The sequence below is a fragment of the Kwoniella shivajii genome, chromosome 1, assembly GCF_035658355.1.
Source record: "Kwoniella shivajii chromosome 1, complete sequence".
NCBI classification, from domain to species: Eukaryota; Fungi; Basidiomycota; class Tremellomycetes; order Tremellales; family Cryptococcaceae; genus Kwoniella; species Kwoniella shivajii.
Window position 1 is genome coordinate 2,635,825 of NC_085908.1, and position 23,335 is coordinate 2,659,159.

Here is a 23,335-nt window from a genome sequence, read left to right on the forward strand (position 1 = left end):
TCTGTTCCTATTGAATACAATAGACCCATAATAGGTATGACCCTCATTATAATTTTGATCCGATATCACCGTGTGTATGGTGAAAGACGCTAATGAAGCTTTTGGAATACAACTTAGACGAGGCACGAATTGTTTTTAAAAGGGGGGTTATCATATATAAAAACTTACCGAGAAATCGTATATTTTGATTTGATCGATGAAGTTTATCAGTTGTCATGAAAAAATACTCAAGTAAAGTGATGTATGAATACATAATATCTATATACATAGAATATAAAAAAAATCTATTCCGTGAAATGATCCGTGCAATGATCAGACTCCCCAGGCAATTAATCTATGACAATAGTTTTCCCGACGGGTAAAACGCAAAATTGATCTTCTGCAACATCTAATTTCTTTCTAGCTAATTCTAAGTCTAATGGAGGTTTATTATCTGCAATTGTTGTCGGAAACACGTCAATAAATCGTTTATAACCAGAAAGGTGAGTGGGATATTATACTCACAAGCTTCATCACTCATTAACCAAGTGCCCCAGTGTACACCTACACTCTTGCCGACATTCATTTGCATGGCCATTCGAACCGCTCCTTCGGGATCCGTGTGTTGTAAATGCATATGCCATCTAGGTTCATATGATCCAATGGGTATAGCAGCTAGATCAACTGGTCCTAATACTCTTCCGACCGCATGGTATAGTGTTGGTGAATATCTATTTTACACACAAAGTATTAGCCATATCGATCTTCAGAGAAAAAAGACGACTGCAAGAAAGAGAGGAAATGCTCACCCTGTATCACCTAGATGTATAAAAGATTTAGGTCTCTCGGTGTCTGATTTGACATGGAACGCAGACCATAAAGTAGCGTTTGTATCCAAAGGTGATCTAGCTGACCAGTGCTATGATGTAGATTTGATAATCAGCTTGAGGTAAATCATGCTATGGCTTTCAAGCTGACTTACCATATTAGGTATAGCTGTTATAGTGAATGTTTTATCTTTTTGTCCAGGTCTAGATAGTGTATGTTTGGTTTCCTGCCACCAACTATTCATTGACAAAAAGGAACGAGTCAGGAATTGCCATGGTTTCTTTTCCCCAAAAATTGTATGATCGAGTGATTATCACTCACTCTAACTCTGTTACTCTTGTTACACCGAATTCACGTATGAACGGTCCAACACCTTTTGGTACTACCCATTCACAACTGTCACCCAATTCTTTTATAGCTTCAGGATCTAGGTGATCAAAGTGACTATTGGACAACGAAACAACTCAATTTAGAACAAAACACTGGTGATGAAGGTCCAGATGATAAACATCCATATTTGACTCACTTGTGTGAGACTAAAACCACATCAACCCTTTTCAATTCGTTTAATTCACATGGACTAGGCCTTAGTCGCTGCGGTGCGATTCTAGAAGGTAGTGTTCTATCCGATAATGCTGGGTCCGTGAGAATAGTCAAATTGTCAAGTGTAACGTATGTTGTTGATTGTCCAAGCTGCAAACAACATTCAGATCAGTTCAGTCGGCTGTCAACTTGCACTGGGTGCTTTAATATAGAACGGTTTGATGGCTCACCCATGTCAGTGTCAACTTGTCTGTTACATCTACATTATCACCACCTGTACCTGGATTTCTATTGGTACTCATAGTCGACTTGAACGAAGTGGGGAAAAGCAAAGAGAAATCAGGTCGTTCAAGTGGTAAATCAGGTATTGGTCTTTCAGGCGGTACGCCTCTGGTTTTCAAGATTATCATTAGCTCAAACGGTCCGAGACAAGCTGGGCGGGGCATGTGAAAAAGCAAGCTCACCCGTTATAAAAGATCTTGAGTGTAATGGTAGAAACTATAATCTTCCATAATGCCCATTCCTATCAAGATGTCGAGACGCAAAGATGATCAGCCCACACTCCAAACAGCAGTATCCGAGAGCGAGAAACCATTCGAAACTCACCCATGCGCCTTGTTCTCTCCATTCAACATAAGGGTTCCAGTACCTTCCGGCGAATTTTAAACTTGCATATCTAATCAAAAATGTTAGCTAAATAATCTAAGAACCTGTTACTTAAAACGCGTCCGGGTCAAGAAAACGTATCATAGCTGACCTTTTCTTTAATGCCTCTCTTTCAACGTCTTGTGCAGGTTTAGTGAAATCGGGTCCGTCACCTGGTAATCCCATTAACACATTTGATAATTCCTTATTACGTTCTCTGATGTGTGATCGACGTAATGTATCGGTATATGCTATTATTATCATAGGTTCTGTTAGTCTGAAGTTTCAAGGTGCAATCTAAGCTGTACAATATACGAAAGCGACCCACCGTAATATCCTAACCATGCTCCTGTCCACGCCACAGGTAAAATTATAACCGCCCTTTTCAATCCGTAAAGAGCTGAAGTTGACATGTTGTTTTCAAGTCGATCGGAAGACCGAATCACAATCAGAGTGCCCCACGGGAAATGAGGTGATAGATGACTGTCGGGATATAGTTTATAGTCGATTCAGTGGCATGGTAAATACTTCGTACGATACTATCGATCCTTGGAAGAGGTTGAAATACAAAGTAGAGAGAGAGCTAAATTGAAAAGAGGACGATCTTTTCGTTCGATTGGCTATGGTGAGTCATATCCCACGTGGTTCGCCAATTCCAGTCGCAATGATTTCATCAAATTCATCTAGTTTTGTTCTTGGCTTTTCTTATGTACATACATTCATCTCGTTGCCATCCGTACCTTCAAGGTTCATCAGACATCTCAATCTCTCTTGTCAAGATGAGTCTATCGTTGGTTCGAGATGTCCTTAGAACATCTTCGTCGTCCTTTGCTGGGCCTTCGAAGCGAGTGATATTACCTAGACACCGACAATTACCTATCATAACCATACCACGATGTCCAATTCATCCTTATTCTTCTGCTTCAACCTCAACATCAACCTCAAGTTCATCGAGCACGATCACTAGTGCTTCTCAGGTCATCCAGAAACCTCAACCTCACCAACATCCAGCATTCGAGTCTCTTGCAACGGGATTATCAGCTAGTCAACCTTGTTTCGGTGCAAGAGGAGATGAAGTTGAATTATTGACTTCTCCAGAGATGTTCTATGGTAGATTGATAGAAATGATCAAGAGAGCCAAGAAGAGAATATTGATAAGTAGTTTATATATTGGAACGGAAGAAGGAGAATTAGTAAGCTACATCTTCTTTTCTATTTCTTCTTAAATCTGAATGTCCTTGAATGGCATAAGGAATAGTCGCTACTTGACAAATTAGCTAAATATCATACTGGAATCTTTCTAGGTAGAAACAATACGAAATGCCCTAGCTTCCAACCCACAAATACGCGTAGCATTCATACTGGACTATCATCGATCAACAAGACTATCTTCTTCTTCTTCTTCTTCTTCTTCTTCTTCTTCCTCTACATCTACATCGTCGTCTTTACCGCCTTCAACAGCACATCTACTGTTACCATTAGTAGAAGCTTTTCCTGATAGATGTGAAGTATGGTTATATCGTTCACCCAAACTACGTGGTATAATGGAAAAAATCGTTCCGGCTAGATATGATGAAGGATGGGGAACATGGCATGGAAAATGGTATGGTGTAGATGATGAAGTTTTGATAAGTGGGTGAGTTGGTTTCGAACCAAGCTATTCAAAAAGCAACAGCAATAACCGTACTGACCAATTGGATATGTGTAATCAAAAGAGCAAATTTAGCTTCATCATATTTCACAAATAGACAAGATAGATATATACATTTTCGATCCAATCCATCATTACTATCATATTTAACATCATTAACAAGATTATTCACTCAATATTCATATTTATTGCATCATTCACCACCTGCACATATCTCACCTATGTATTCAGTCCCTCTACCTAATCCCACGATGTCTCCTACTTCCTCTGCGTCATCTTCGTCGCCGTCTTCATCGAACCCGAATACGAATTACAACTCAAAAGCAACGTTAATCTGGCCTAGCGCTTCTATACATCCCAGGAAATTTCATACACATGCTTTAGCTACTCTAACTGCATTTCAAAACTCATGGAGGGCATCAAATGCAAGTAGATCAAGAAGGGTCGATGTAGATACTTGGTTTTGGCCAGTGATTCAAGCCGGTGTATTAGGTATAAAAGAAGAGGAAAAGGCTTTGGGTAAAGTTTGGAAAGCTGTTAATGAAAGTTACCAAGGTGATGAAGAAGGTGGGAGAGTAGAAGTAGATTTAACAAGTGGTTATTTCGGATTATATAATGAATACAAGAAACAAATAATTGATAGTCCAGCTCCCGTCAAAGTGATAGCTGCCAGTCCAAAAGTGAGTGATCCTCAATTCCGTCTCTTCAGTCAACTGGTTGAATCGGACTGATGATACCACTTGTGTTCGTTCAGTCGAATGGATTTTACGGATCTAAAGGATTTTCGAGACTGATACCTGAAGGTTACACTTTACTCGAGAGCAGATTCCATAGGGAAGCAGTTAAGAGAGGACGAGAATGGGATTCGGAGAAGAACGTTGGTGTGAGGTTGAAAGAATGGGAAAAACAAGGTTGGACTTATCATTCCAAAGGTGAGCGAATCCCTCGACCGTATATACTCAGCTGCATCTACCACATCATCTCGGCGTGGCGGCCCGGCGGAAATACAGCTGACATTGACGTGCATGACATGTAGGAATATGGTTGTCGCCATCTTCACCACGCTCTAATCCGTTTTTAACGTTTATTGGATCATCAAATTTATCTACAAGATCATTGACTTTGGACACTGAATTATCAATGTTGATGATGACTTCTTCTCCGTCGTTACGTAAAGCCCTAGGTCAAGAAGTCATCACTTTGGATAAGAACACAAAGGACGTCGGAGAAGAGACTTGGACGAGTGAAGAGCGGAAGGTCAGTTTACTAGCTAGAGTATTAGTGGCATTGGGTGTCGAAGGGATGCTGTAGTGCAGCTCGCTTGTTTGAAGTGCTTGTGTTTGCATTCGCCCCCAAGTATACCTGCATCAATATATTCCCCACTTCAGTGTTATGGAATGGAGCTATAACAGATCGGCCAAGTACCACAGTCTTCTTTTCACTTTTATTTCTGCGTATTCATTCAAATCATTACGCAGCACCAAGCACAGTTCACAATGATGTTTTATAAGGATGGATCACCGCCACATGTGCGTTTCAGGGATCTAATGGATGGTGCTAGATGATACAAACAATAACAGCGGGAATATCCGATTTTTACATTTCTTATATACTCGTATATTTTACATGTGGTTATGACGCACAGGAAAAGAAAATGGGAAAATTAAGTGAGATCCACACTCCGCAATCCCCCCTGTTGGCATTCCCCCCCTTCAGCACAGCAAGGTTTAAAGTTATCATCTCTGAAAAGAGCATCTCTTTCCCATTTACATATCTCATATATCTATCACACCTGAATCATTCGATTAATATATAGTTCAGCTTCAGGAAGACAAATCAACGTCTTCACATCCTTACCTATCAGACACAAGTATACACAAACAACAAACCGAAACAATGTCAGTTCAACCACCTCAATCAGCAGCCAACCCAGTTGTACCTGCTCCAGCTCCAACTTCTTCCGCCACCACAACCGCCGCCCCTCCCGCACCTTCGTCGAGCGGATACACAATCCACGTCAGTGGATTGGCCACTGAGACTACAGAAGATAAATTACACGACTTCTTCTCTTTCTGTGGTAAATTGGTTTCTGTAAAGAAATCAGGTTCAGAAGCAGATATCACTTTTGAGAAATTAAGTGCCATGAGAACAAGTTTGTAAGTTTTGCTTTTCTCTGCCGTCCATCACTTTCAACGCAGCCATAGACAGTCTCTTGGTAACCGGCAAGGTCAAGTATGTAAGCTGATTGCCTGACACTACTACTTAGGATGCTTAACGGTGGAACTGTGAGTGATTCCTATATCAACATGGTCTCTATCTTACCTCTACTGTACTAATGCAATGTAAACAGCTCGACGGTGCCCACCTGGAAGTCACCTCTGCATCAGATGCTGAACCCAAGACAGCTTCCATCCTTCCTACAGGTGCCACCGGATCTACCGCTATCGGAGCTACTGACGGTCACCCAATCGGCCAAGAAGACAAACCCCGAGTAAGTTCAGCTTGCAAGCAGAACGGACACTGCTCTGGTCGTACTTAACTGACTGTATATACTCGTAGGCTGCCATCGTTGCGGAGTACCTCGCTCACGGTTATGCTCTCGGAGATAACATTGTTCAAAAAGCCATTGATATCGACAGTGAGTGAAGCACTTAGTTCACATGACATTCCGTATACTAACGCTTTCATCGTTTTTCTAGACAAACAAGGTATCTCATCTCGATTCCTTTCATTCTTCAACTCCCTTGACTCCACTGTCGGTTCCAAGGTCGTTGGCGAGAACAAGACTGTCACCGGTAAAATCAACGAAACCGCCGCTGCTGGTGTAGCCAAAGCTAGAGAAGTTGATCAACACAGAGGTTTCACCGCTAGATTCCACGATTATTACGCCAAAGTTTTCGGCACTCCCATCGGGCAGAAGTGAGTTTTACTAGAATAATTCCGTTTAATATCAGTCTTATGGGTTATGGAAGAGGCTGAGTGAAGGAATAACTTCGCTGACTTTAGGTACGGCGATAGGGTTGTACAGTTCTACACCACTACTCAAAAACAAGTTTTGGACGTTCACGAAGAAGCTAAGCGAATTGCTGTAAGTAGATCTTTCTTTATTTTCAAATGGACACGTGGTGAGTGATATGCTGATTTCGGTTGATGTTTCAGGACGAGAAGAAGAGAAGCTCAGGAACCTCAACTCCTATTCCCCCTGTTACCGCTACTGCCGACGAGCCTGGAGCTGGTGCAGGTCTCGCTCAAGCTGAAGCCAACGCCAACGCCACTACCGTCCCTGCCCACGGTGCCGTCGCTCTTGGTCCTTAGTCAATGAGCAGATTCATAATGGCAAGGGATGTTGAAGGGATAGATTGTGTGCAAGGATGATATGATAGCTTATACCTATGATAATATACACCCGTACCGTATCGCAGCATGAATAAGAAACGAGAAGTATTAATTGATTTGTAGCATCTCAACATGTGTATGAAGTGATTTGGATCGTATATGTGTGTCTTTGTGTGTTCACTTGGTTCTGCTCGATAGCACAAAAAGCTCAACTGGACATAAGTGATGTAGAGTGTATGTTGCATTTCCGCTATCAATTGCTCTTCACTTCTATATATTTATATACATATGAGAAAAATCTAGGCTATGTTTCAAGCCATGTTGTTATCCCCGCAGTCCCAGAGTAGTCCTGATCGAGTTATCCTCCTTCTTTCTCTTATTGAAAAAGAAGTTTGTAATGAGGACGTCACCAAATTGCACTAAAGCCTATTTGTATATCGGGGTTTTATAGCTCTATAAAACGCTTCTCTCTGTATTATAGGAAAGAGACTCTTTCACTTTTGTGTTTTAAGAAAAGTGAAAGAACGACGATATAAGGCTACCTACCGTTCCCATACCAAGTCCAAATAAGGAATCAACCTATACCCTCCACGCGAAATGACGCTTCTATGGGTCTTTTCTTTGTGAGTAACACAGAAAAAGAGGATTGACAGGACGCATTTCTGGTCGGGAACTACTTGATTTAAAGATAATTAACTCAAGGATCCGCTAAGATCAGTCAGACGACATTTGTTCCTGTAAACAAAAGTCGAAAGGTAGATTGAAATTCCAGGACCTTGGCCCGCTCGCTAATGTAAGATGATACTACAGGAATGAACCCACCGATAATCAGTGATTAGATGGATAAAGACGTCAAAATGGGTTGAAAAACGGTGAAATGGAAATAATACTCACAACATCTTTGTTCGTTACGAGCATTGTGACCTTGGAACTATAAGATGAAAAGTAAAGTATGACAATCAGCTTTCAGCTCATAACTGTCTGCCCATCTTGGCACAGCAGCAGAATCAAGCAGCTGGTATGGACGACACTTACCTGAGGGGATTTTGTATTGAAAGAAGAGGAAAAGAGAAGAAAGAAAATCACTAATTTCAAAATTCCTAAATATCAGGAAGGGTTGATACGTGTGACTAAAATCCACGAGGCAGCTTTCAAACACGGGAATATACGGCGTTTTGGACTCGGTGCTTTGTTTTCTCGTATGTTTACGTAATCCGCACATCCAGTTAAAAAATGGCGCAGTAAGAAAAATCATGTTCCCAATTAAGCATACATGCAGAAGGTCGACGGGAGATCTATCTTGTCAGACCATTGCGGTGGGTATGTCTTCGTGTTGTTGGATGACACGATTTCATCCTTCTTCGCCCATGTACACAGATCGAATGTTTATAGTCTGATTGCTAGAACTCATCGATATTCAATCCGACCAAAGTGAACTCAGAACGGTGGATATGCACATACTCATGCTCAAAGGGTCCGAAGAGATAGTGGTGTCAGAACCAGCAAGTCCATCTTTGTGTTTATCAGATAATGCTCATTTCATCGCAAGCTAATCTCGAATCTCTCTTTCTGTTAAAGTACTCGAATAGATAGAATATGGCGCACTATTTTATTTGGCTCAATCATACTTGATATCAAGCCAAATGCCTCAATAGAAAGGCACCGATCACTCTTCCAATCAAAATTCAAATCTTGTCGCATTACGCAATTTCCACCTTCGTCCCAAAAATAAAGTTAGAAATCCTTTCCTTTGTGCAGATGGAAGGTGAAGGTTTCTTGGCGACAGACTTGTTTGAATAGGGCGATGAAGGTTGTCAAGGTACTTAAGTGCATACACACATATATGTATATATATAAGAACAGCGGGTTTCACTCAACTCGTTTCTCTTGGCTCAATCACTTCCAATACGAACATTTACTTTTGAACTAAACATTAAATACGAAACTATAAAGTAATAAACCATGTTTGCTTTCAAGACTTTCCTCGCTGCTTCTGCTTTAGCTTCTACAGCTATAGCTCATTTCACACTTGATTATCCTGTAAGTCATCATGCATCTCTCGCTCGAGACTCACTAGCTGATATGACCCTTACCATGTCAGACATCTCGTGGATTTGATGACGATAACGAGCCTCAGGTGAGCTGCTTTACCTACGACACGGTTAACACAATTAGATAAGGGTAAAGTGACTGATGAAATGAGGATAAATGTAGTACTGTGGTGGTTTTCCAGACGTTGCAAGCTCAAGACAATCTTTCCCACTCGGTAAAGGACCCAGTAAGTACCTCCTCTTTCTCTTCTCAGAATACACACTTTTCTCTGTAATACTATATGAATAACTCGAGCTGACAATAGAACCTTGATATTTCAAGTATGGATTGATTCTCATCATAATCTCGCTACAGTGGTAGCATTCATTTCAACTTCTTCATCACCCACCTCTTTCAGTGATTTCAACACTACTTCAAATGGAACTTCTATTCCATTGGCTAGTTCGATATTCCAAGTCAAAGAAGGAGAAGCTTGTTTCAATGTCGATCTTTCAAGTTTAGGTGTTGGTCTGACTAATGGTAGTCAAGTCACTTTACAAGTACAGTATGATGGTGTGAGTGCATAACTATTCCCCAACTTCCCCTTTTGCCGATATGTCGTTGTTCTGCTGTATCAATCATCACTTTTTCGAACCCTGATTTGCATCTTCATCTACTCAAGTGCATAGACAGTTGTACTGACTCGTTTACGCTTTATCAGGGCGATGGAAACCTTTATCAATGTACCGATCTAGTATTGATTGAAGGATATTCTGTACCATCAAACGAAACATGTACCAATGACGTTTCGGTCAATTCCGCCAGTACTTCGAGTGGATCCTCTTCTAGTTCAGGAGCAAGTGCTACTGGAGCTTCAGCCACCGCTTCCTCGTCTGCTGCAGCCTCAGCCTCAGCTTCTTCCAGCAGTAGCGGTGCTTTCGCTCAGAAAGAGGTGGTCGGCTGGGGTATCGTTAGTGTAGCTATGGGTATTGCCGGTTTGGCCTTCCTTTAGATCCACACTTGCTTGTTGGAATGACAGATGCGAGGCTGAATCGAAAGAAAAGAAGGACGAAATCAATATAAATAATAGAATTAGAACAATAGTGTCATATAAAGTAGATAACACGAATTATCATTATATATGTAACCTTGGTCTGCGCATACTGTATCGAATCATGACGAGGCTCAGTGGCGATATATGGTCATGAATTGTATGTAATTCTACTCCACGAGGGAAAACACAGTTTTAACTCTTTGTCAGATAAGAACCTCAATTAAGCATTCTAATTTGTCCACATTCACAACTGACAAGACCCACCGAGGCTCAGAGTGATCGTGAGTCTACGAACCGCACGTGCAACATGGACTTGAAAGAACGTCGGGAATTGGAAACATGAATACATGGTCCGATAGTACATGTGTACATATATGCCGTGGAATGGGAAGTTTTAGACATGATCGCGAAGTGTGATTTTGATTGATTCATGTTGGTCTAAACGAGCCACGCAGTCTGCGAACTGACGTTATTAAGAGCTATAAGGAGGAATGTCGCTTATATCCCTATGCGATTGTCAAATAGACGTAATAATTCAACGGGGTACTTATATATCAAACGTGCGTGAAAACCTGAAACGAAAAAGAAAAATTCGGCATCTCTCAAAATTTGGTAATTTCTCATCGTTCGGGAAAGCATGTGCCATTTTGTCTATTTTTACATTCTGAAGAACGATATCTGGTACGTGCATGTCTTCAACAAATACAAATACGGGACCAGGTCTGTTCTTGCGGGAAATAGCCAATCCGTATAGGACAATTATCTTTTCAACTACAAGGGGTAAAAGTAAAAGTATATATCCCGTGAGTTCCGCAATCTTACTTAATCAAGGGGTTATTTACTCAAGGCACCAAACAAAATGTCGATCATTTCTTTTATCAAAATCTCACGAACGTGCGATAAATTGAATCGCCGTGCAATAATATCAACTTCACTTCTACTTTATACAGGTCAAAATGATAAAATGCATGTACAACATGCGATAGAAAACCTCTGCACGTTCCTCCGATTCTTCATCTGTACCAGACTATGATATGAAGCGAAATCTATTTTTAGAATATTCGCCAAGAACGTTTCTACCTTTCTTGCTTCTCATTTGATCTGAATTCAAAGTCATGCCCGGCGAAAGAAAATGTTACTCCACGATGCATATGGGTCCTACCTTAGAACTGGTTAAGGCTTATATAGCAGCAGACTAATACGTTCATCTTTTCTCCTTTCTACATCAACTTCAATCGAAAACCTCACTTGACTGTTTCAAAAACCCGACTTCTTGAAGGACAAAACGGGCCATCAATCAAAAAGAAGGATAAAGAGCAAAAATGTCACATCATTTTGACGCTGAAAAGGCTCGAGCAGATGCAGTAGTCCCCGCTGCCGATAGAAGGAGAGCAGCTCTTGCTGAGATCGATGAGGCTAGTTTCTCATGGTTTCACGCTAAAGCTTGTATCGTTGCTGGTAAGTTTTTTCTATACTGTGGCACAAAAGCAAATTAGCTGTGCAGAATTGACGTCCAATTGTCTGTTTGTAATTTCTCAGGTGTCGGTTTCTTCACCGATGCATACGATATTTTCTCTATCTCCATTGCTGCTACCATGATTGGTTACGTATATCATGCCGGTGGTGCCAATACCACCAATCAAGATCTCGGTATCAAGGTTTCCCACTCTATCGGTACTTTTTGCGGACAGTTGTTATTTGGTTACTTGGCTGATCATCTCGGTCGAAAGAAAATGTACGGTATTGAATTGGTATGTCCTTTCCTTTTACTTCTGGTTTAATGAATATACAACTGAACCTCAATTCGCTATTGATAGATGATCATCATTGTTGGTACTCTCGGTCAAGCAGTTGCTGGACACGCTCCCGGTATCAGTATCTACGGTGTGATGATCATGTGGCGCTTCATCATGGGAATGGGTATCGGAGGTGACTATCCTTTGTCAGCTGTCATCACCAGTGAATTCGCCGCCAGAAGAATCAGAGGTCGAATGATGACAGCCGTATTCGCTTGTCAAGGTTGGGGTAACTGTGAGTCAGATGAATACAGTGAATGATTTTCGGTTCTATTAGACTGATACAATCTCGTATTATCTCAGTCGCCTCTGCTATTGTATCAATCATTTGTATCTCAGCATTCAAGAAAGAAATTCACGCTCAACCTTTGACCAATATGGCCGCCGTTGATCGAGTATGGCGATTAATCATTGGTATCGGATGTGTACCCGCTGTCATCGCCTTGTATTTCCGACTCACTATTCCTGAAACTCCTCGATACACAATGGATATTGAACGAAACATCAAACAAGCTTCTCAAGATGTTGATACCTACCTTACATCTGGTACATACGTTAATGATCCCATCCATAACAACGAAAGGGCGGAATTACCTGTTGCATCATGGAAAGATTTCACTCGACATTTCGGTCAATGGAAGAATGGTAAAATCCTCTTGGGTACAGCTTGGTCTTGGTTCGCTTTAGATATCGCTTTTTACGGTCTTGGTCTCAATTCAACTACCATCCTTACAACAATCGGTTTCGGTGCTTCAACGGCTCTCGCAACTAAACAAGAAAATATATTCCAAACTCTGTTCAACGCCGCTGTCGGTAATGTTATCTTGGCAGTCGGTGGTTTGATCCCAGGTTATTACCTTACTTTCCTTTTCATCGATTCTTGGGGAAGAAAACCTATTCAACTTATGGGTTTCTCTGTCCTTACCGTCATCTTTGTCATTATGGGTTTCGGATACGATAAGATCTTATCTACCGGTTCAGGAAAGGTGAGCTTTTATCAATCAGTTTGGGTGTTGGGATTTTAAACTGATTCTCGTTTTTGTTGATGTTTCCAGAAAGCATTCGTCTTCTTATACTGCATGGCCAACTTGTTCCAAAACTTTGGACCCAACACTACGACTTTTGTTATTCCAGGAGAGGCTTTCCCTACGAGATACAGATCTACTGCACACGGTATCTCCGCTGCATCAGGTAAACTCGGTGCTATCGTTGCTCAAGTCGGTTTCTCTCGATTAATAAACATCGGTGGTAAAAATAAATTCCTAAAACATATTTTGGAAATATTCGCTCTGTTCATGTTGACTGGTATTTTCTCGACTTTGTTACTTCCTGAAACCAAAGGTAAAACTCTTGAAGATTTATCTCAAGAATCTCAAGATAACTTCGTACATGACTCGAATGTTCATCCTACTATGAACAAAACAGCAGGTTCTGCTTCTTCACAAGATGATCAAATACATCCTACAGCTTAAATAGCTCCCGTTCCTCCGTATTTATATACACATATATAATTTTTCCGAGATATGTTAATATCGAGTAGAACACGCTCCTTATGCTGTAGTAGATAGAGATTATGCATTTGATGTTATGACGATTACATTCATTTATATCATTTCTAATATTCAGGCATGGGGCTAACCCCGAAATCAGTTCTGATTAAGGCAAAATTTGTGTACATTTTCTAGGTTGCTCTCGACACTTGGACTATATTCCATCATCAAACCGCATTGGCTGGCGAGATGGTGTTTTGCACATTGAATAATTCTGTCACATTTCCAATAGAGGCATACAATACAAAAAGACTCGACAAATTCATATAATCGAAAACATCCTAAACATCCTAATACCCTGACACCCTAACATCTGACATCTTCGAAGCATGGGCAGAAATCTTAACACATTGCGACTGATGGCAATTACAATCTAACCTTCCCTAGCAACGTTCTCAACGGCTTCAGTGAAGATCTTCATGGCTCTATCAATCTCTTCTTCATTTACAGTTAAAGCCGGGATGAAACGAATAGTGTCGAAACAAGAAGTGGTTAAAATGATGAGATCTTTGTTAAGACAATATTCTTGAACTCGTTTACCAATGTTCTTGGGAACGGCAGTTCCTTCTGGGATACCTTCAAGAGTTAATGGATCTGACGTATTTCTGAATTCGATTGAAGCCATTAAACCCATTCCTCTTACTTGAGCGATCAAATGTTTCGTCTTTGAGGATTCGGCAAGACCATTGAGGACAGCGTAAAGTTGTTTAGACCTTTCAGCTACATTTTGACCAATTTCACCAGATTGATATACTTCTTGAGATGCAATACCAGCTGCACAAGCAACTGCATTTCCAGAGTATGTACCACCCATAGATCCAACATCTAATTTGCCCATCAATTCTTTGTTTGAGGCGATACCAGAGATGGGGAAACCGTTCGCTACTCCCTTGGCGAAAACAAGGATATCAGGTCGAAGCTCAGGTGTAAGTTGTTCAATGGCAAAGTACGATCCGGTTCGGAAGAATCCTGATTGTACTTCATCAATGACAAGTAAGATACCGTGCTTGTCACAGACATCTCGAAGGTGTCGAAGGAACGCAGGTGGGACAGGGACGTATCCACTGTGAAGCGAGTAGTCAGCCTTTACCATGCTGGGGAGAACCAATAAATATCGTGAACAGGTCAGGAAACAAGAACTCACCCTTCTCCTTGGACAGGCTCAATGAAGATAGCGGCGACATCTTTGGGGTTGACTTGTTGTCTGAGGATCAAGTCAAGTTGGTGTTCAGCCAATCGGACAAGTTCTTCTTCGGATGTGGAAGGGGATACACCAAGTTGATGCCAGTAAGGGAAAGCAGAAGAGAAGACACCGGGCTGGAAGACAATAAAATCGTTAGTATGGCCATCCTTTGTTCTAGGCAGAAAATAATATAGGAAGGTCAATCAAGAAAAACAAAGAACGCTGTGGACTCACCATCAAAGGACCAGTACCTTGCGTGTAGATAGGTTTGGATCTGGTCAAAGCGCCTGAACCCATAGTTCTACCGTGGTAAGCGCCGGAGAAGACGATCATGTTTTGTCTGCCGGTAGCTTGTCGAGCAACCTTGATGGCAGCCTCGATAGCTTCGGAACCAGAGTTCCAGAAGAAGAATTGATCGAGAGATTCGTGAGGCATGGCGGGAAGAAGTCGGTCGATAAGTTGAAGGTAAGGTGCGTGGAACGAGATGGAGCATTGGAGATGAACGAGATTGTTGACTTGTTCAGCAGCGGCTCGAGATACGTGAGGGTGACAACTGGAGGAAGTAAAAAAAAGCCAAAATTAGTATCTGGTATTACGATTTGTTTCGCGATGCTGACGATTTGGAAGTGATCGTTGAATAATCCTTAGACAACGTTGTACTCACTGTCCAAGGTTGGTCACTCCGATACCAGCAGTGAAATCAAGTAATTTCTTGCCTTCGGCGGTGTAAAGATCCAGACCTGACCCTTTGACAATAACGTGATCTCTCAATCGACCTAACCCATGACAAACGTGATCTCGTCCAAATTCAGCCCATTGGGCAGCGGTCTTAACGGCAACTGGCATATCGTCTGATGATTGTTGTTCTTGAGCGAAAGCGGCAGATGAAGAACTGGTTGTGGTAGAAGAAGAGATGAATGATCTTCCAGGTACGGTATATATGGGTTTAGCGATTCTTGGGAGACCTCGAAGAGTAGAAGTGAGAAGTCGAGACATTATGAAAGGAAGAGTAAAAAATGACGACGTTGAGGGGTGGGACGAAAAAACTTGAAAGGTTTATATACGATTTGATTCTAAACGAAAAGGGACGGTATAGAAGGCTAAAGGAAAGACCTCGTCTATGCTATTTTCTGATTGATACGTAGCTTGACGCTTTCTGTGAACAACCGCCGTGAGATCCGAAGAAGCGAGAAATGAAAAGGTCAAATAAATTGATGAGATTTGACCTTTCTAGAAATGATGGATTGATTTGAATTTGAATTTGATTCGTATCGTATCGTTTCGTTTGAGATGGAGATCTCGTTTAAACAATTCAACTAAAGTGTGTTGCTGCTGGGTGGGGGGCAGACATACATACATAGGCACATACGTAGATATGGGAAATCTTGAGCTAAAAAAAGAGAAAGCATGGTAATGGTACGGTGTATGCCCTTACTTTACGCTACAACCTCCACTCCACCTAAAAGGACTTTTCACTTGTTGTAAGCGCCCATTAAGATCAATCCCACATGTAAATTGGAATATCTTTCCAGCACATGCGACGGCTATCAACCGGATTCATCCAAAACTACCTATTTTAACCCTCGGAATTCAAATGACCTCGCTTAACAATTCCTCCGGTACGTTTCCGTAAATACTCGAGTACTAACGCCCATCCCAAGCAAAATTATCTGACTTTTTTGGAGTGCAAATCTCCAATTCAGGTCTTCGTATCTGACCTTTTTGGCTCATACGGGTATTCGATTGAATTCTATTTGACCTTTTTTGATTTCGTAATTCTTCGAATGATTTTTTCGCTATCTCTTCAAACTCGCTTAACACCTTAGATTCAGTTGTATACTCTTTCGGGACGGATTGAGCCGATCCAGAGGTTGAGGTGGGGCGCATGACTAGTTTGGAACGTGTCTCATCAAGACTGGTAAATCAGGCGCATGAACAATCCTTGTCACGTACTCATTCAAGTGATAATCAAAACGATGAATTGAAGCGAATATCCCCTGACTAGAGATCAAAACTTACGATCAGCACACAAAAACATATACACATGATTACTTACATACGCAAACATGACACATGCACACATATCTACACTCACAAGATTTCCTGGTTCACAGTAGATACAATGACCTACGGAACAGTAGCGAGAGCACCGCCACAGTACGATTGTGTGGATCTCGACGTCATTGCTAGAATCATATCTCATCCTCTTAACTGTCCTGACAAGAGTGTTTTCGAATCGTCTTTACCTACTTGTTCATGTTGTTTATATGCTGCTAGACTGGGAGTAAACCGTACTCTTTGCAGCCACAAGCGTCGCGGAAACAAGCAATGCTGAATGAAAATTTGCGACAAATTGTGTGGTAGTGTCATACATTCTACCAGTATATGCGTGAATACAGTAGTGTGGTGTTACAAGAATTTCACCTTCTATTCGTTTACGTGAACTAACACCGCTTCGCCCGAAATCCTCTCTTCATAACTTAGCTAAATCATCTTCACCTAATTGATCACCAGCCATACCTCCAGCGGCTTGACCCTGAGCTAAGCTGATGGTATAGTTCGCAGCTGCCGAACCGCTATTGCCCGCCCAGAACAGACCTCGAACGTTGGTTTTGGGGTCATCTCCCATTCGAGGTGGCATGCCACTTGCTCCCAATCCCGATGATGGAGGCGCTATAGTTCCCCATGCTTGTAACTGAGCTCCCAAAAGCTCTTCCGTTAACAACGGTGCTGCGTCTGAAGAAGGCGTAAATCGTTCTGGGAATAGTAACATGTTTGGGACTGAAATCGGATCATGATTGTCGAATTTGATCTCGAGTGAAGTTTTCTCGGAATTCTCTTTGACAGATGTTATTTTAGATGATACTATCTTATATCTGAAGATAGATGTACATCACATGAGTTAGCGAAAGAAGAAATTGAATCGTCAGATCAGTGATCCGCTGTGGGAATGTTGAATGGGCTTGACTTACCCTAATTTCTTGATCAGATCGTATTGTTCTTCTAAACCAGCATCTTTTCTACCTTGTTCGGTTTCAACGTCCATACCGTCTGTCAGGATATATCTATCGGTATGTTTCAATGATCTCCATAGTTTCAACATTGTATCGACAAGTCTTGCATTCATGTATGAGTTTGATTTGGTGAATAGGAATGCGAATGGCAAGTTGGCAGTCTCGGTACCATGGCAGAAAATACAGTGTATTATACGTTTACCCCATTGTTCGGTAACGCCTAAAGCATATAATGCAAATGGTCATTTACGATATGGCCTCGCACATATCATACATTTGGAAGGGCAGAAGATTTCACTCACCTTCGATATCAGGTAAATGATCTTTTAAACCAGTTGCCAACACCACTTTCCTTGCTACTACATCTCTTCCCTGATCATCTGATGCTTTAAATCCACCATCCGATTTCTTCAAGCTGGTAATCAACCCTTTTCGGTATTCCAAAGTATCGCTGTAGTAATCTTTGAGATCTTGTCTCATTTTTGATCTGAAATCATCGGGGTCCGCATTCTCGAACCCTGAAATGGTGTGTGAATGAGCTACTCCTGCATTTCGATACAGCCCCGAATCATAAAGTACGCAAGATCGCTTGAGTCGTGAGAAGGTCAAGGCTGCTGATAATCCAGCTGGGCCACCACCAATGACTAGGAGGTCAACCATAGTAACTAAGGACATGTCGAAAGAGATTAGATTAAATTATAAGTTATAGTTGTTATTCCGAAGTTAAGTATATTGGGAGGAACATGTGGTTGTGAATCTTAGTGTTGTAACCAAAAGGGCATCAAGCATGTGTTCATGCTTGTAGCTTATATAGTTTTCGCTGTTTCGCTTTGAAGCGTTATCCTTCCTGCATTAAGAATGACACGGCCACCTAGAATCACCAATGAAGCATTCTGTACAGTATACGCGCGCCGTTTCGGTGGCCCCCGGCGGCCGATTGTGGAATGTATGAAATCAGAATAAGCTTAAACAACCAAGCATATTTGGCTGATCGCCTTCCAGGAGTAATGCCTAGAGTTCCGAATCAGGCAATTTCGCGCAGAATTCTATCGTCCAAACACTACAGGAAGAGAATTCGATTTATGATATTATTGTATTATGTGTCGAGGTCTATATTGATATTCTGATCCTGCATCCGGTCGTTATTCTTGTACAATGAGTATATAACCACTCGCTCAAACTACAAAATATTTTAATAGCCTAAAGCAGCCTGTTTCCTTAACACAGCATCTGTTGTCTTTCCATTTGGTTTGTTATAATGGTCGAGCTTTGCTTTTTCCTCTTTTCCAACTCCATTTGTTTGTATATCACCGTTTGCTTGTTTCTCCTTTTTCATTTCTGCCACGCATGCGATAAACTCTTCGACTGCCTCGGGAGTAATTTGATGATGTACGACACATCTTTCTCTTCCTACAATGATGGGGTCTGGCAAGGCTGCTAAACGAGCCATTGTTGCGTCCAATGATAATCCGATTTCTTGTGGTTGGAAGAAGACCTTGAGACGTATCAAGTCCTTTTTTAGCTTTTTAAACTTCCCAGTGAGAGAGAAAAGGGAAATTCAGGAACTCACCATATTGGTATCAACAGGAGCGGCAATTCCAACACCTAATTCCTTCAAACCCTCTTCTAATCTCTTTGCTAAAGCATGCGTGGTAGCTAATCTAGGGAAATGATGTGTTAAAGCGTAATCTGCTGAAGCTGCTATACCACCACATTGTCTAATACCACCCCCGAAAGCCTTCCTAAACCATTTTGCTCTCTCTATGAATTCTCTAGTCCCAACTATGATTGATCCGATGGGCGCCCCGAGACCTTTCGATAGACACAAAGAGGCTGTATCGAATGGTGCGAGTAATTCTGTCAATCTACGCACGGCATAGCGATTTTGAGTCAGTTTTACACATCTCTGGTTTCAGAACCACAAAAAGCGGGAATATGAATATGGTCGATATAGGGATGCCTTCTGACAACCGAAGACAAGTATATCTAGTAAACCCAGAAGCAGCATAAACAGGACTCACACAGTCTGTCTATCCTGTTCCTTAGTAGCGTCCAAGCCTCTTTTCTCGATTTCGGAAGCAGCTACGTTCCAAATTCTAGCACCGTCCAAATGCATTCCTATATCATGTTTCTTTGCCAATTCTCCGATTTTGACTACTTCTTCTTGAGGGAGGATCATTCCACTCAGAGTGTTTTCCAGACAAATCAATTTGGTAGGTGATATATGAATGTTCGTTCCCAATTGAAGTTGAGGTTCGATGTCTTCTGCTGTCAGATGTAGACCGTTGGAAGGGAATAGCTGATGGGTTGTAGCTTGAGAGAACATCGCTATACCACCGGCTAAACAAAACTGTCAGCAGACAGAATGCGAGACAAGAGGACGATCATGGTAGAGAGCATCATGTATCCCAAGTCGATCGAAGGACGATTTAGAGGTTCGGCAAAGTACCAGGACAGTAGGACTCACCTTCCATCTTGTGTACATGCGCTCGATAATCAGTTATGATACTATGAGGAGGTTGTTTCATATGGGTTCTAATAGCGAGTTCTAGTAGTCGGCCTTTTATCAGCTCAAATTCAACTCACCTACTAGCATAAATGAACTAGAATGGAGTCCAGTCGAGCGACAAACGTACGATTAGTCATGGTCCCACTGACAGCAAACATGGCAGCTTCTTTTCCAGTCAATTTAGCTACTCTCTTTTCCAAAGCAGTAGTAGTTGGATCTTCTCCGTATACATCATCTCCTCTTGAAGCCTTCAATGCGTAAAGAAGTTGCGCATCGGTAGGTACAGTCAAGGTATCACCTATAAAAAGATCGTTAGCGACATACAAAGCTTGAATCATTCCTTGCGTCAAGGCCAAAAAAAGAAATTCATTGTGTACTATTACTTACTTCTGAAATCCCGAGAGGTACGATGTAGGGTATCTACATTATCTTGGCCTCCAATTTCAGCTGTAATCTCAGCGGCCGGTTTGGGTAAGATAGTCATTGTATTTGTCGATGTCGATGTCGATGTTGATGATATTGTGTGGATGAATTTGGCAAGAGGAAATGAAAGAGCTGGAGTTTTATATACAAGTGCTTTAGACGTAATGCGATTCAAGACGGGCAAGGGATTCATAAGAGTGATTGCGATTGCGACACCTTTATAGTGATCAACAGATCATACGCTCACAGCTGAACAACTGTTTTTTTTTTCTTTGGGGATGAAGCGACGGTAAGGGTCTTTATGGCCAATTCACAACGTTGTCGTGACTGAATTATTCAACTATGGCCAATAATGAGATAAGTAAAAGAGTGACTGAATAGGCGTTATAGTCAAATTAAGTCAAAAATAGCAAATTCATACCTATTATGGCCAATCTCGCCTGCAAATTGGCCATAATCTTGATATTTGGGTTGGAGATAACGAGAATTACTACACGGCGGAACCCGAATCGTTCACGTGGGAAATCACAAATGTAATACGACATGAGCGTTCTTCAGTTCTAATTCACAAGATGCGACGGGTATACAAAGCATGTGCAAATGATCAAATACATAGTCTGAGAAGGTCACTAGTTGTATAATATAGTCTAGGGATCTAATCTATATGATATAGTAGAAAATCTAAAGTGAAGATCGCCAATCAAGGGCTTCTAAGCTAAAGGAAGGGTATGTAACCCCACACACTTCAATGGTAATTTCCGATCAAAGGGATCAATGCTTCAGAGGGGGTACATCGCAAGATTAAACCGTGCCATGACCCGATAAACTCTTATTCCGGAAACCTACATTGAATTGTAACAGAGAACTAGGGTAACAAGCCGCGTTATCTCAGCAGGCAATAACAGACGCCTCAGGCTTAATGTGGTGAGATTTAGTCAACTCACTTTATATCCCTTACCCAACCGCTTTCTTCTCCTGCTCTCTCTATACACGGAATAGGATATGGTGATTTCGCGATATGTACAGACTCTTTGGGATTCAATAGACACACTTCCTTCCCATCTATTGATAATTCTGCTGCTGATCTTGCCAGAGGAGATATCTGTACATAGCAAGTGGTCAGTTCAGCACTATGAATGCTTCGAAGGAATGAAGTCTAGACAATATCACTCACTTCGAGCTGAACAGAGCCTCTCCCTGGTAGTATGACAGTCCTGAAACTTAGTGATCTAGGCGCGATTGGAGTGAGTAAGAAAGCATCTGTTTCAGGGTGGGAGATTGGTCCACCGGCAGAAAGTGAATATGCAGTAGATCCTGTTGGCGTGGAAAGTAATATGCCGTCCGCCTATACCCACGTTCGCACAAACAATACTTGTCAGCCGTGTTCTTTGGACGTAGGGTCTACATGGTCCACAATTGACTTACCACAGCCTCGGTAAGATGCTGTCCATCAAAGTAAGCATCCACCACTGTCAGATGTGCGTGTCTTCCTCGATGCAACGTGACTTCATTCATTACTTGCCAGCCCGCCTCTCCAACTGTTGGACATACATCAGCTAGATCATATGGGATGAGAGTTGGAGCAACACCGACCTGGTTTTGTACATCGATCCAACGGTTTCCTATTTGTGGACAAGGGCGTACAAGCCAATCTCATTCTGTTCAATATGGAAACCGGTCCATGCAAGGTGTCTCGTATAGTTGAAGCGAGAGAAGCGATATCTAACACAAGGGTCTCAGTCAGTTCCAGAGCTCTTGCGCATTGAAGCCAAGGTGGACTTACGGAAGGGAAGAAGGAAGCCAAGAGACCCCATCGAAAAACTCAGGACAGGAGGACATTCGCCTTGAGAGAATAAATTCGAAACATGCAAGATCGTCCCGTCACCTCCTAATGTCAATACTAGAGAAGTATGTAATGGTAAGAGGTTTTCATCGCCTGGAGAAGCCACAATGAGATTTTCGAAAGAAGGATGATCGACCGCGGTGTGAGGCTCAACAATGAGTTTCAAATTCGGAAAGTTGGCTTGAAAGTATCTGTATGACAGTCAGCCGTACTTTAACATTGGGCCGTACATATCACACACTTACGAGAGTATTTTGCCCATAGCTGCGGTCGTCCTAGCATCCTCCCGTTTCTGCACTAGTAAAATTGTTGTAGGGGGTGATGTCCACTCGGATAGCTGATGTCTATTCGTGATCATCAGTAGATGACAATCGGAAACCACAGTCGTCTAGTGAAACTCACGCCGATGCGTAGTTTGCGGCTCCCATTGCCGATGATTCCGCTTTTGGCCAATTGCATGGTTTGAGCCGTGGTTTTCTTGATTGTAAGAAGGTCAGCCTTGGTCTTCTGCCGGAGATCTGAACTCGCTCACTTGATTAACTCGTCAGTCGATGGTCGAGGCAGATCTCGCAGTTGGTGGATAGATCGATAAGCATGTTTGAGCCTTTCCGAGTGAAGTAGCACTCTCAGCTTGGGAGCGGCGGTAGTTGTCAATGAATTCATCAGGGGCTCGCTGTTGATAATCCATGGAAGAGATGATCTTCAATGATCAGATATTCTGGCATGCAAAGGGGAGGTGAGAAGTGGAGGTGGATTGTTGATGATGGATGCAAAGGGGGGGGGAGAATTCCATTTGTTTTCTGATAATCAATTTCATGACGTGGATATAAATATATGTATATCTTGATTCTGTTGTGTATGGGCGGAGAATTTAAAGCCGAAAGTGCGATTTTTCCTGCTGTTGATGAAAGTGAGCCCCAATTTTAATCTGGTATTTTGACTCGCTTTTC

General features: G+C 41.9%; 9 protein-coding genes across 9 annotated transcripts; 4 read left to right on the plus strand and 5 right to left on the minus strand.

Moving 5' to 3' along the window:
• Positions 1–329: 329 nt before the first annotated feature.
• Positions 330–2,408, minus strand: IL334_000981 (uncharacterized protein; the record flags this gene model as incomplete). Its single annotated transcript, XM_062932742.1, has 11 exons — positions 330–433; positions 505–710; positions 789–898; positions 962–1,043; positions 1,129–1,251; positions 1,334–1,500; positions 1,581–1,740; positions 1,815–1,873; positions 1,957–2,026; positions 2,108–2,246; positions 2,324–2,408. 11 exons carry the CDS (start codon positions 2,406–2,408, stop codon positions 330–332), a joined length of 1,305 nt encoding a protein of 434 aa, XP_062788793.1.
• A 366-nt stretch (positions 2,409–2,774) lies between these two features.
• Positions 2,775–4,957, plus strand: IL334_000982 (uncharacterized protein; the record flags this gene model as incomplete). Its single annotated transcript, XM_062932743.1, has 5 exons — positions 2,775–3,188; positions 3,300–3,631; positions 3,711–4,326; positions 4,401–4,578; positions 4,683–4,957. 5 exons carry the CDS (start codon positions 2,775–2,777, stop codon positions 4,955–4,957), a joined length of 1,815 nt encoding a protein of 604 aa, XP_062788794.1.
• Positions 4,958–5,542: 585 nt separating this feature from the next.
• Positions 5,543–6,961, plus strand: IL334_000983 (uncharacterized protein; the record flags this gene model as incomplete). The annotated part of the gene is made up of 7 exons (XM_062932744.1): positions 5,543–5,802; positions 5,913–5,931; positions 5,997–6,137; positions 6,206–6,284; positions 6,346–6,565; positions 6,665–6,734; positions 6,806–6,961. 7 exons carry the CDS (start codon positions 5,543–5,545, stop codon positions 6,959–6,961), a joined length of 945 nt encoding a protein of 314 aa, XP_062788795.1.
• Positions 6,962–8,944: 1,983 nt separating this feature from the next.
• IL334_000984 (uncharacterized protein) lies at positions 8,945–10,025 on the plus strand (the record flags this gene model as incomplete). The annotated part of the gene is made up of 6 exons (XM_062932745.1): positions 8,945–9,022; positions 9,084–9,119; positions 9,197–9,260; positions 9,356–9,588; positions 9,735–9,873; positions 9,916–10,025. 6 exons carry the CDS (start codon positions 8,945–8,947, stop codon positions 10,023–10,025), a joined length of 660 nt encoding a protein of 219 aa, XP_062788796.1.
• Positions 10,026–11,389: 1,364 nt separating this feature from the next.
• Positions 11,390–13,335, plus strand: IL334_000985 (phosphate:H+ symporter; the record flags this gene model as incomplete). Its single annotated transcript, XM_062932746.1, has 5 exons — positions 11,390–11,525; positions 11,607–11,818; positions 11,885–12,098; positions 12,167–12,849; positions 12,919–13,335. 5 exons carry the CDS (start codon positions 11,390–11,392, stop codon positions 13,333–13,335), a joined length of 1,662 nt encoding a protein of 553 aa, XP_062788797.1.
• Positions 13,336–13,786: 451 nt separating this feature from the next.
• On the minus strand, positions 13,787–15,592 carry IL334_000986 (4-aminobutyrate transaminase; the record flags this gene model as incomplete). The annotated part of the gene is made up of 4 exons (XM_062932747.1): positions 13,787–14,477; positions 14,558–14,730; positions 14,831–15,149; positions 15,261–15,592. The coding sequence occupies 4 exons, from the start codon at positions 15,590–15,592 to the stop codon at positions 13,787–13,789; spliced, it is 1,515 nt and encodes a 504-aa protein (XP_062788798.1).
• A 1,477-nt stretch (positions 15,593–17,069) lies between these two features.
• On the minus strand, positions 17,070–18,285 carry IL334_000987 (uncharacterized protein; the record flags this gene model as incomplete). The annotated part of the gene is made up of 3 exons (XM_062932748.1): positions 17,070–17,472; positions 17,569–17,830; positions 17,913–18,285. The coding sequence occupies 3 exons, from the start codon at positions 18,283–18,285 to the stop codon at positions 17,070–17,072; spliced, it is 1,038 nt and encodes a 345-aa protein (XP_062788799.1).
• A 517-nt stretch (positions 18,286–18,802) lies between these two features.
• IL334_000988 (uncharacterized protein) lies at positions 18,803–20,603 on the minus strand (the record flags this gene model as incomplete). The annotated part of the gene is made up of 6 exons (XM_062932749.1): positions 18,803–19,105; positions 19,181–19,475; positions 19,632–19,950; positions 20,078–20,158; positions 20,247–20,417; positions 20,507–20,603. The coding sequence occupies 6 exons, from the start codon at positions 20,601–20,603 to the stop codon at positions 18,803–18,805; spliced, it is 1,266 nt and encodes a 421-aa protein (XP_062788800.1).
• Positions 20,604–21,343: 740 nt separating this feature from the next.
• IL334_000989 (uncharacterized protein) lies at positions 21,344–23,048 on the minus strand (the record flags this gene model as incomplete). The annotated part of the gene is made up of 9 exons (XM_062932750.1): positions 21,344–21,407; positions 21,487–21,644; positions 21,717–21,887; positions 21,968–22,080; positions 22,136–22,264; positions 22,326–22,576; positions 22,631–22,729; positions 22,788–22,862; positions 22,918–23,048. The coding sequence occupies 9 exons, from the start codon at positions 23,046–23,048 to the stop codon at positions 21,344–21,346; spliced, it is 1,191 nt and encodes a 396-aa protein (XP_062788801.1).
• Between the last annotated feature and the right edge of the window lie 287 nt (positions 23,049–23,335).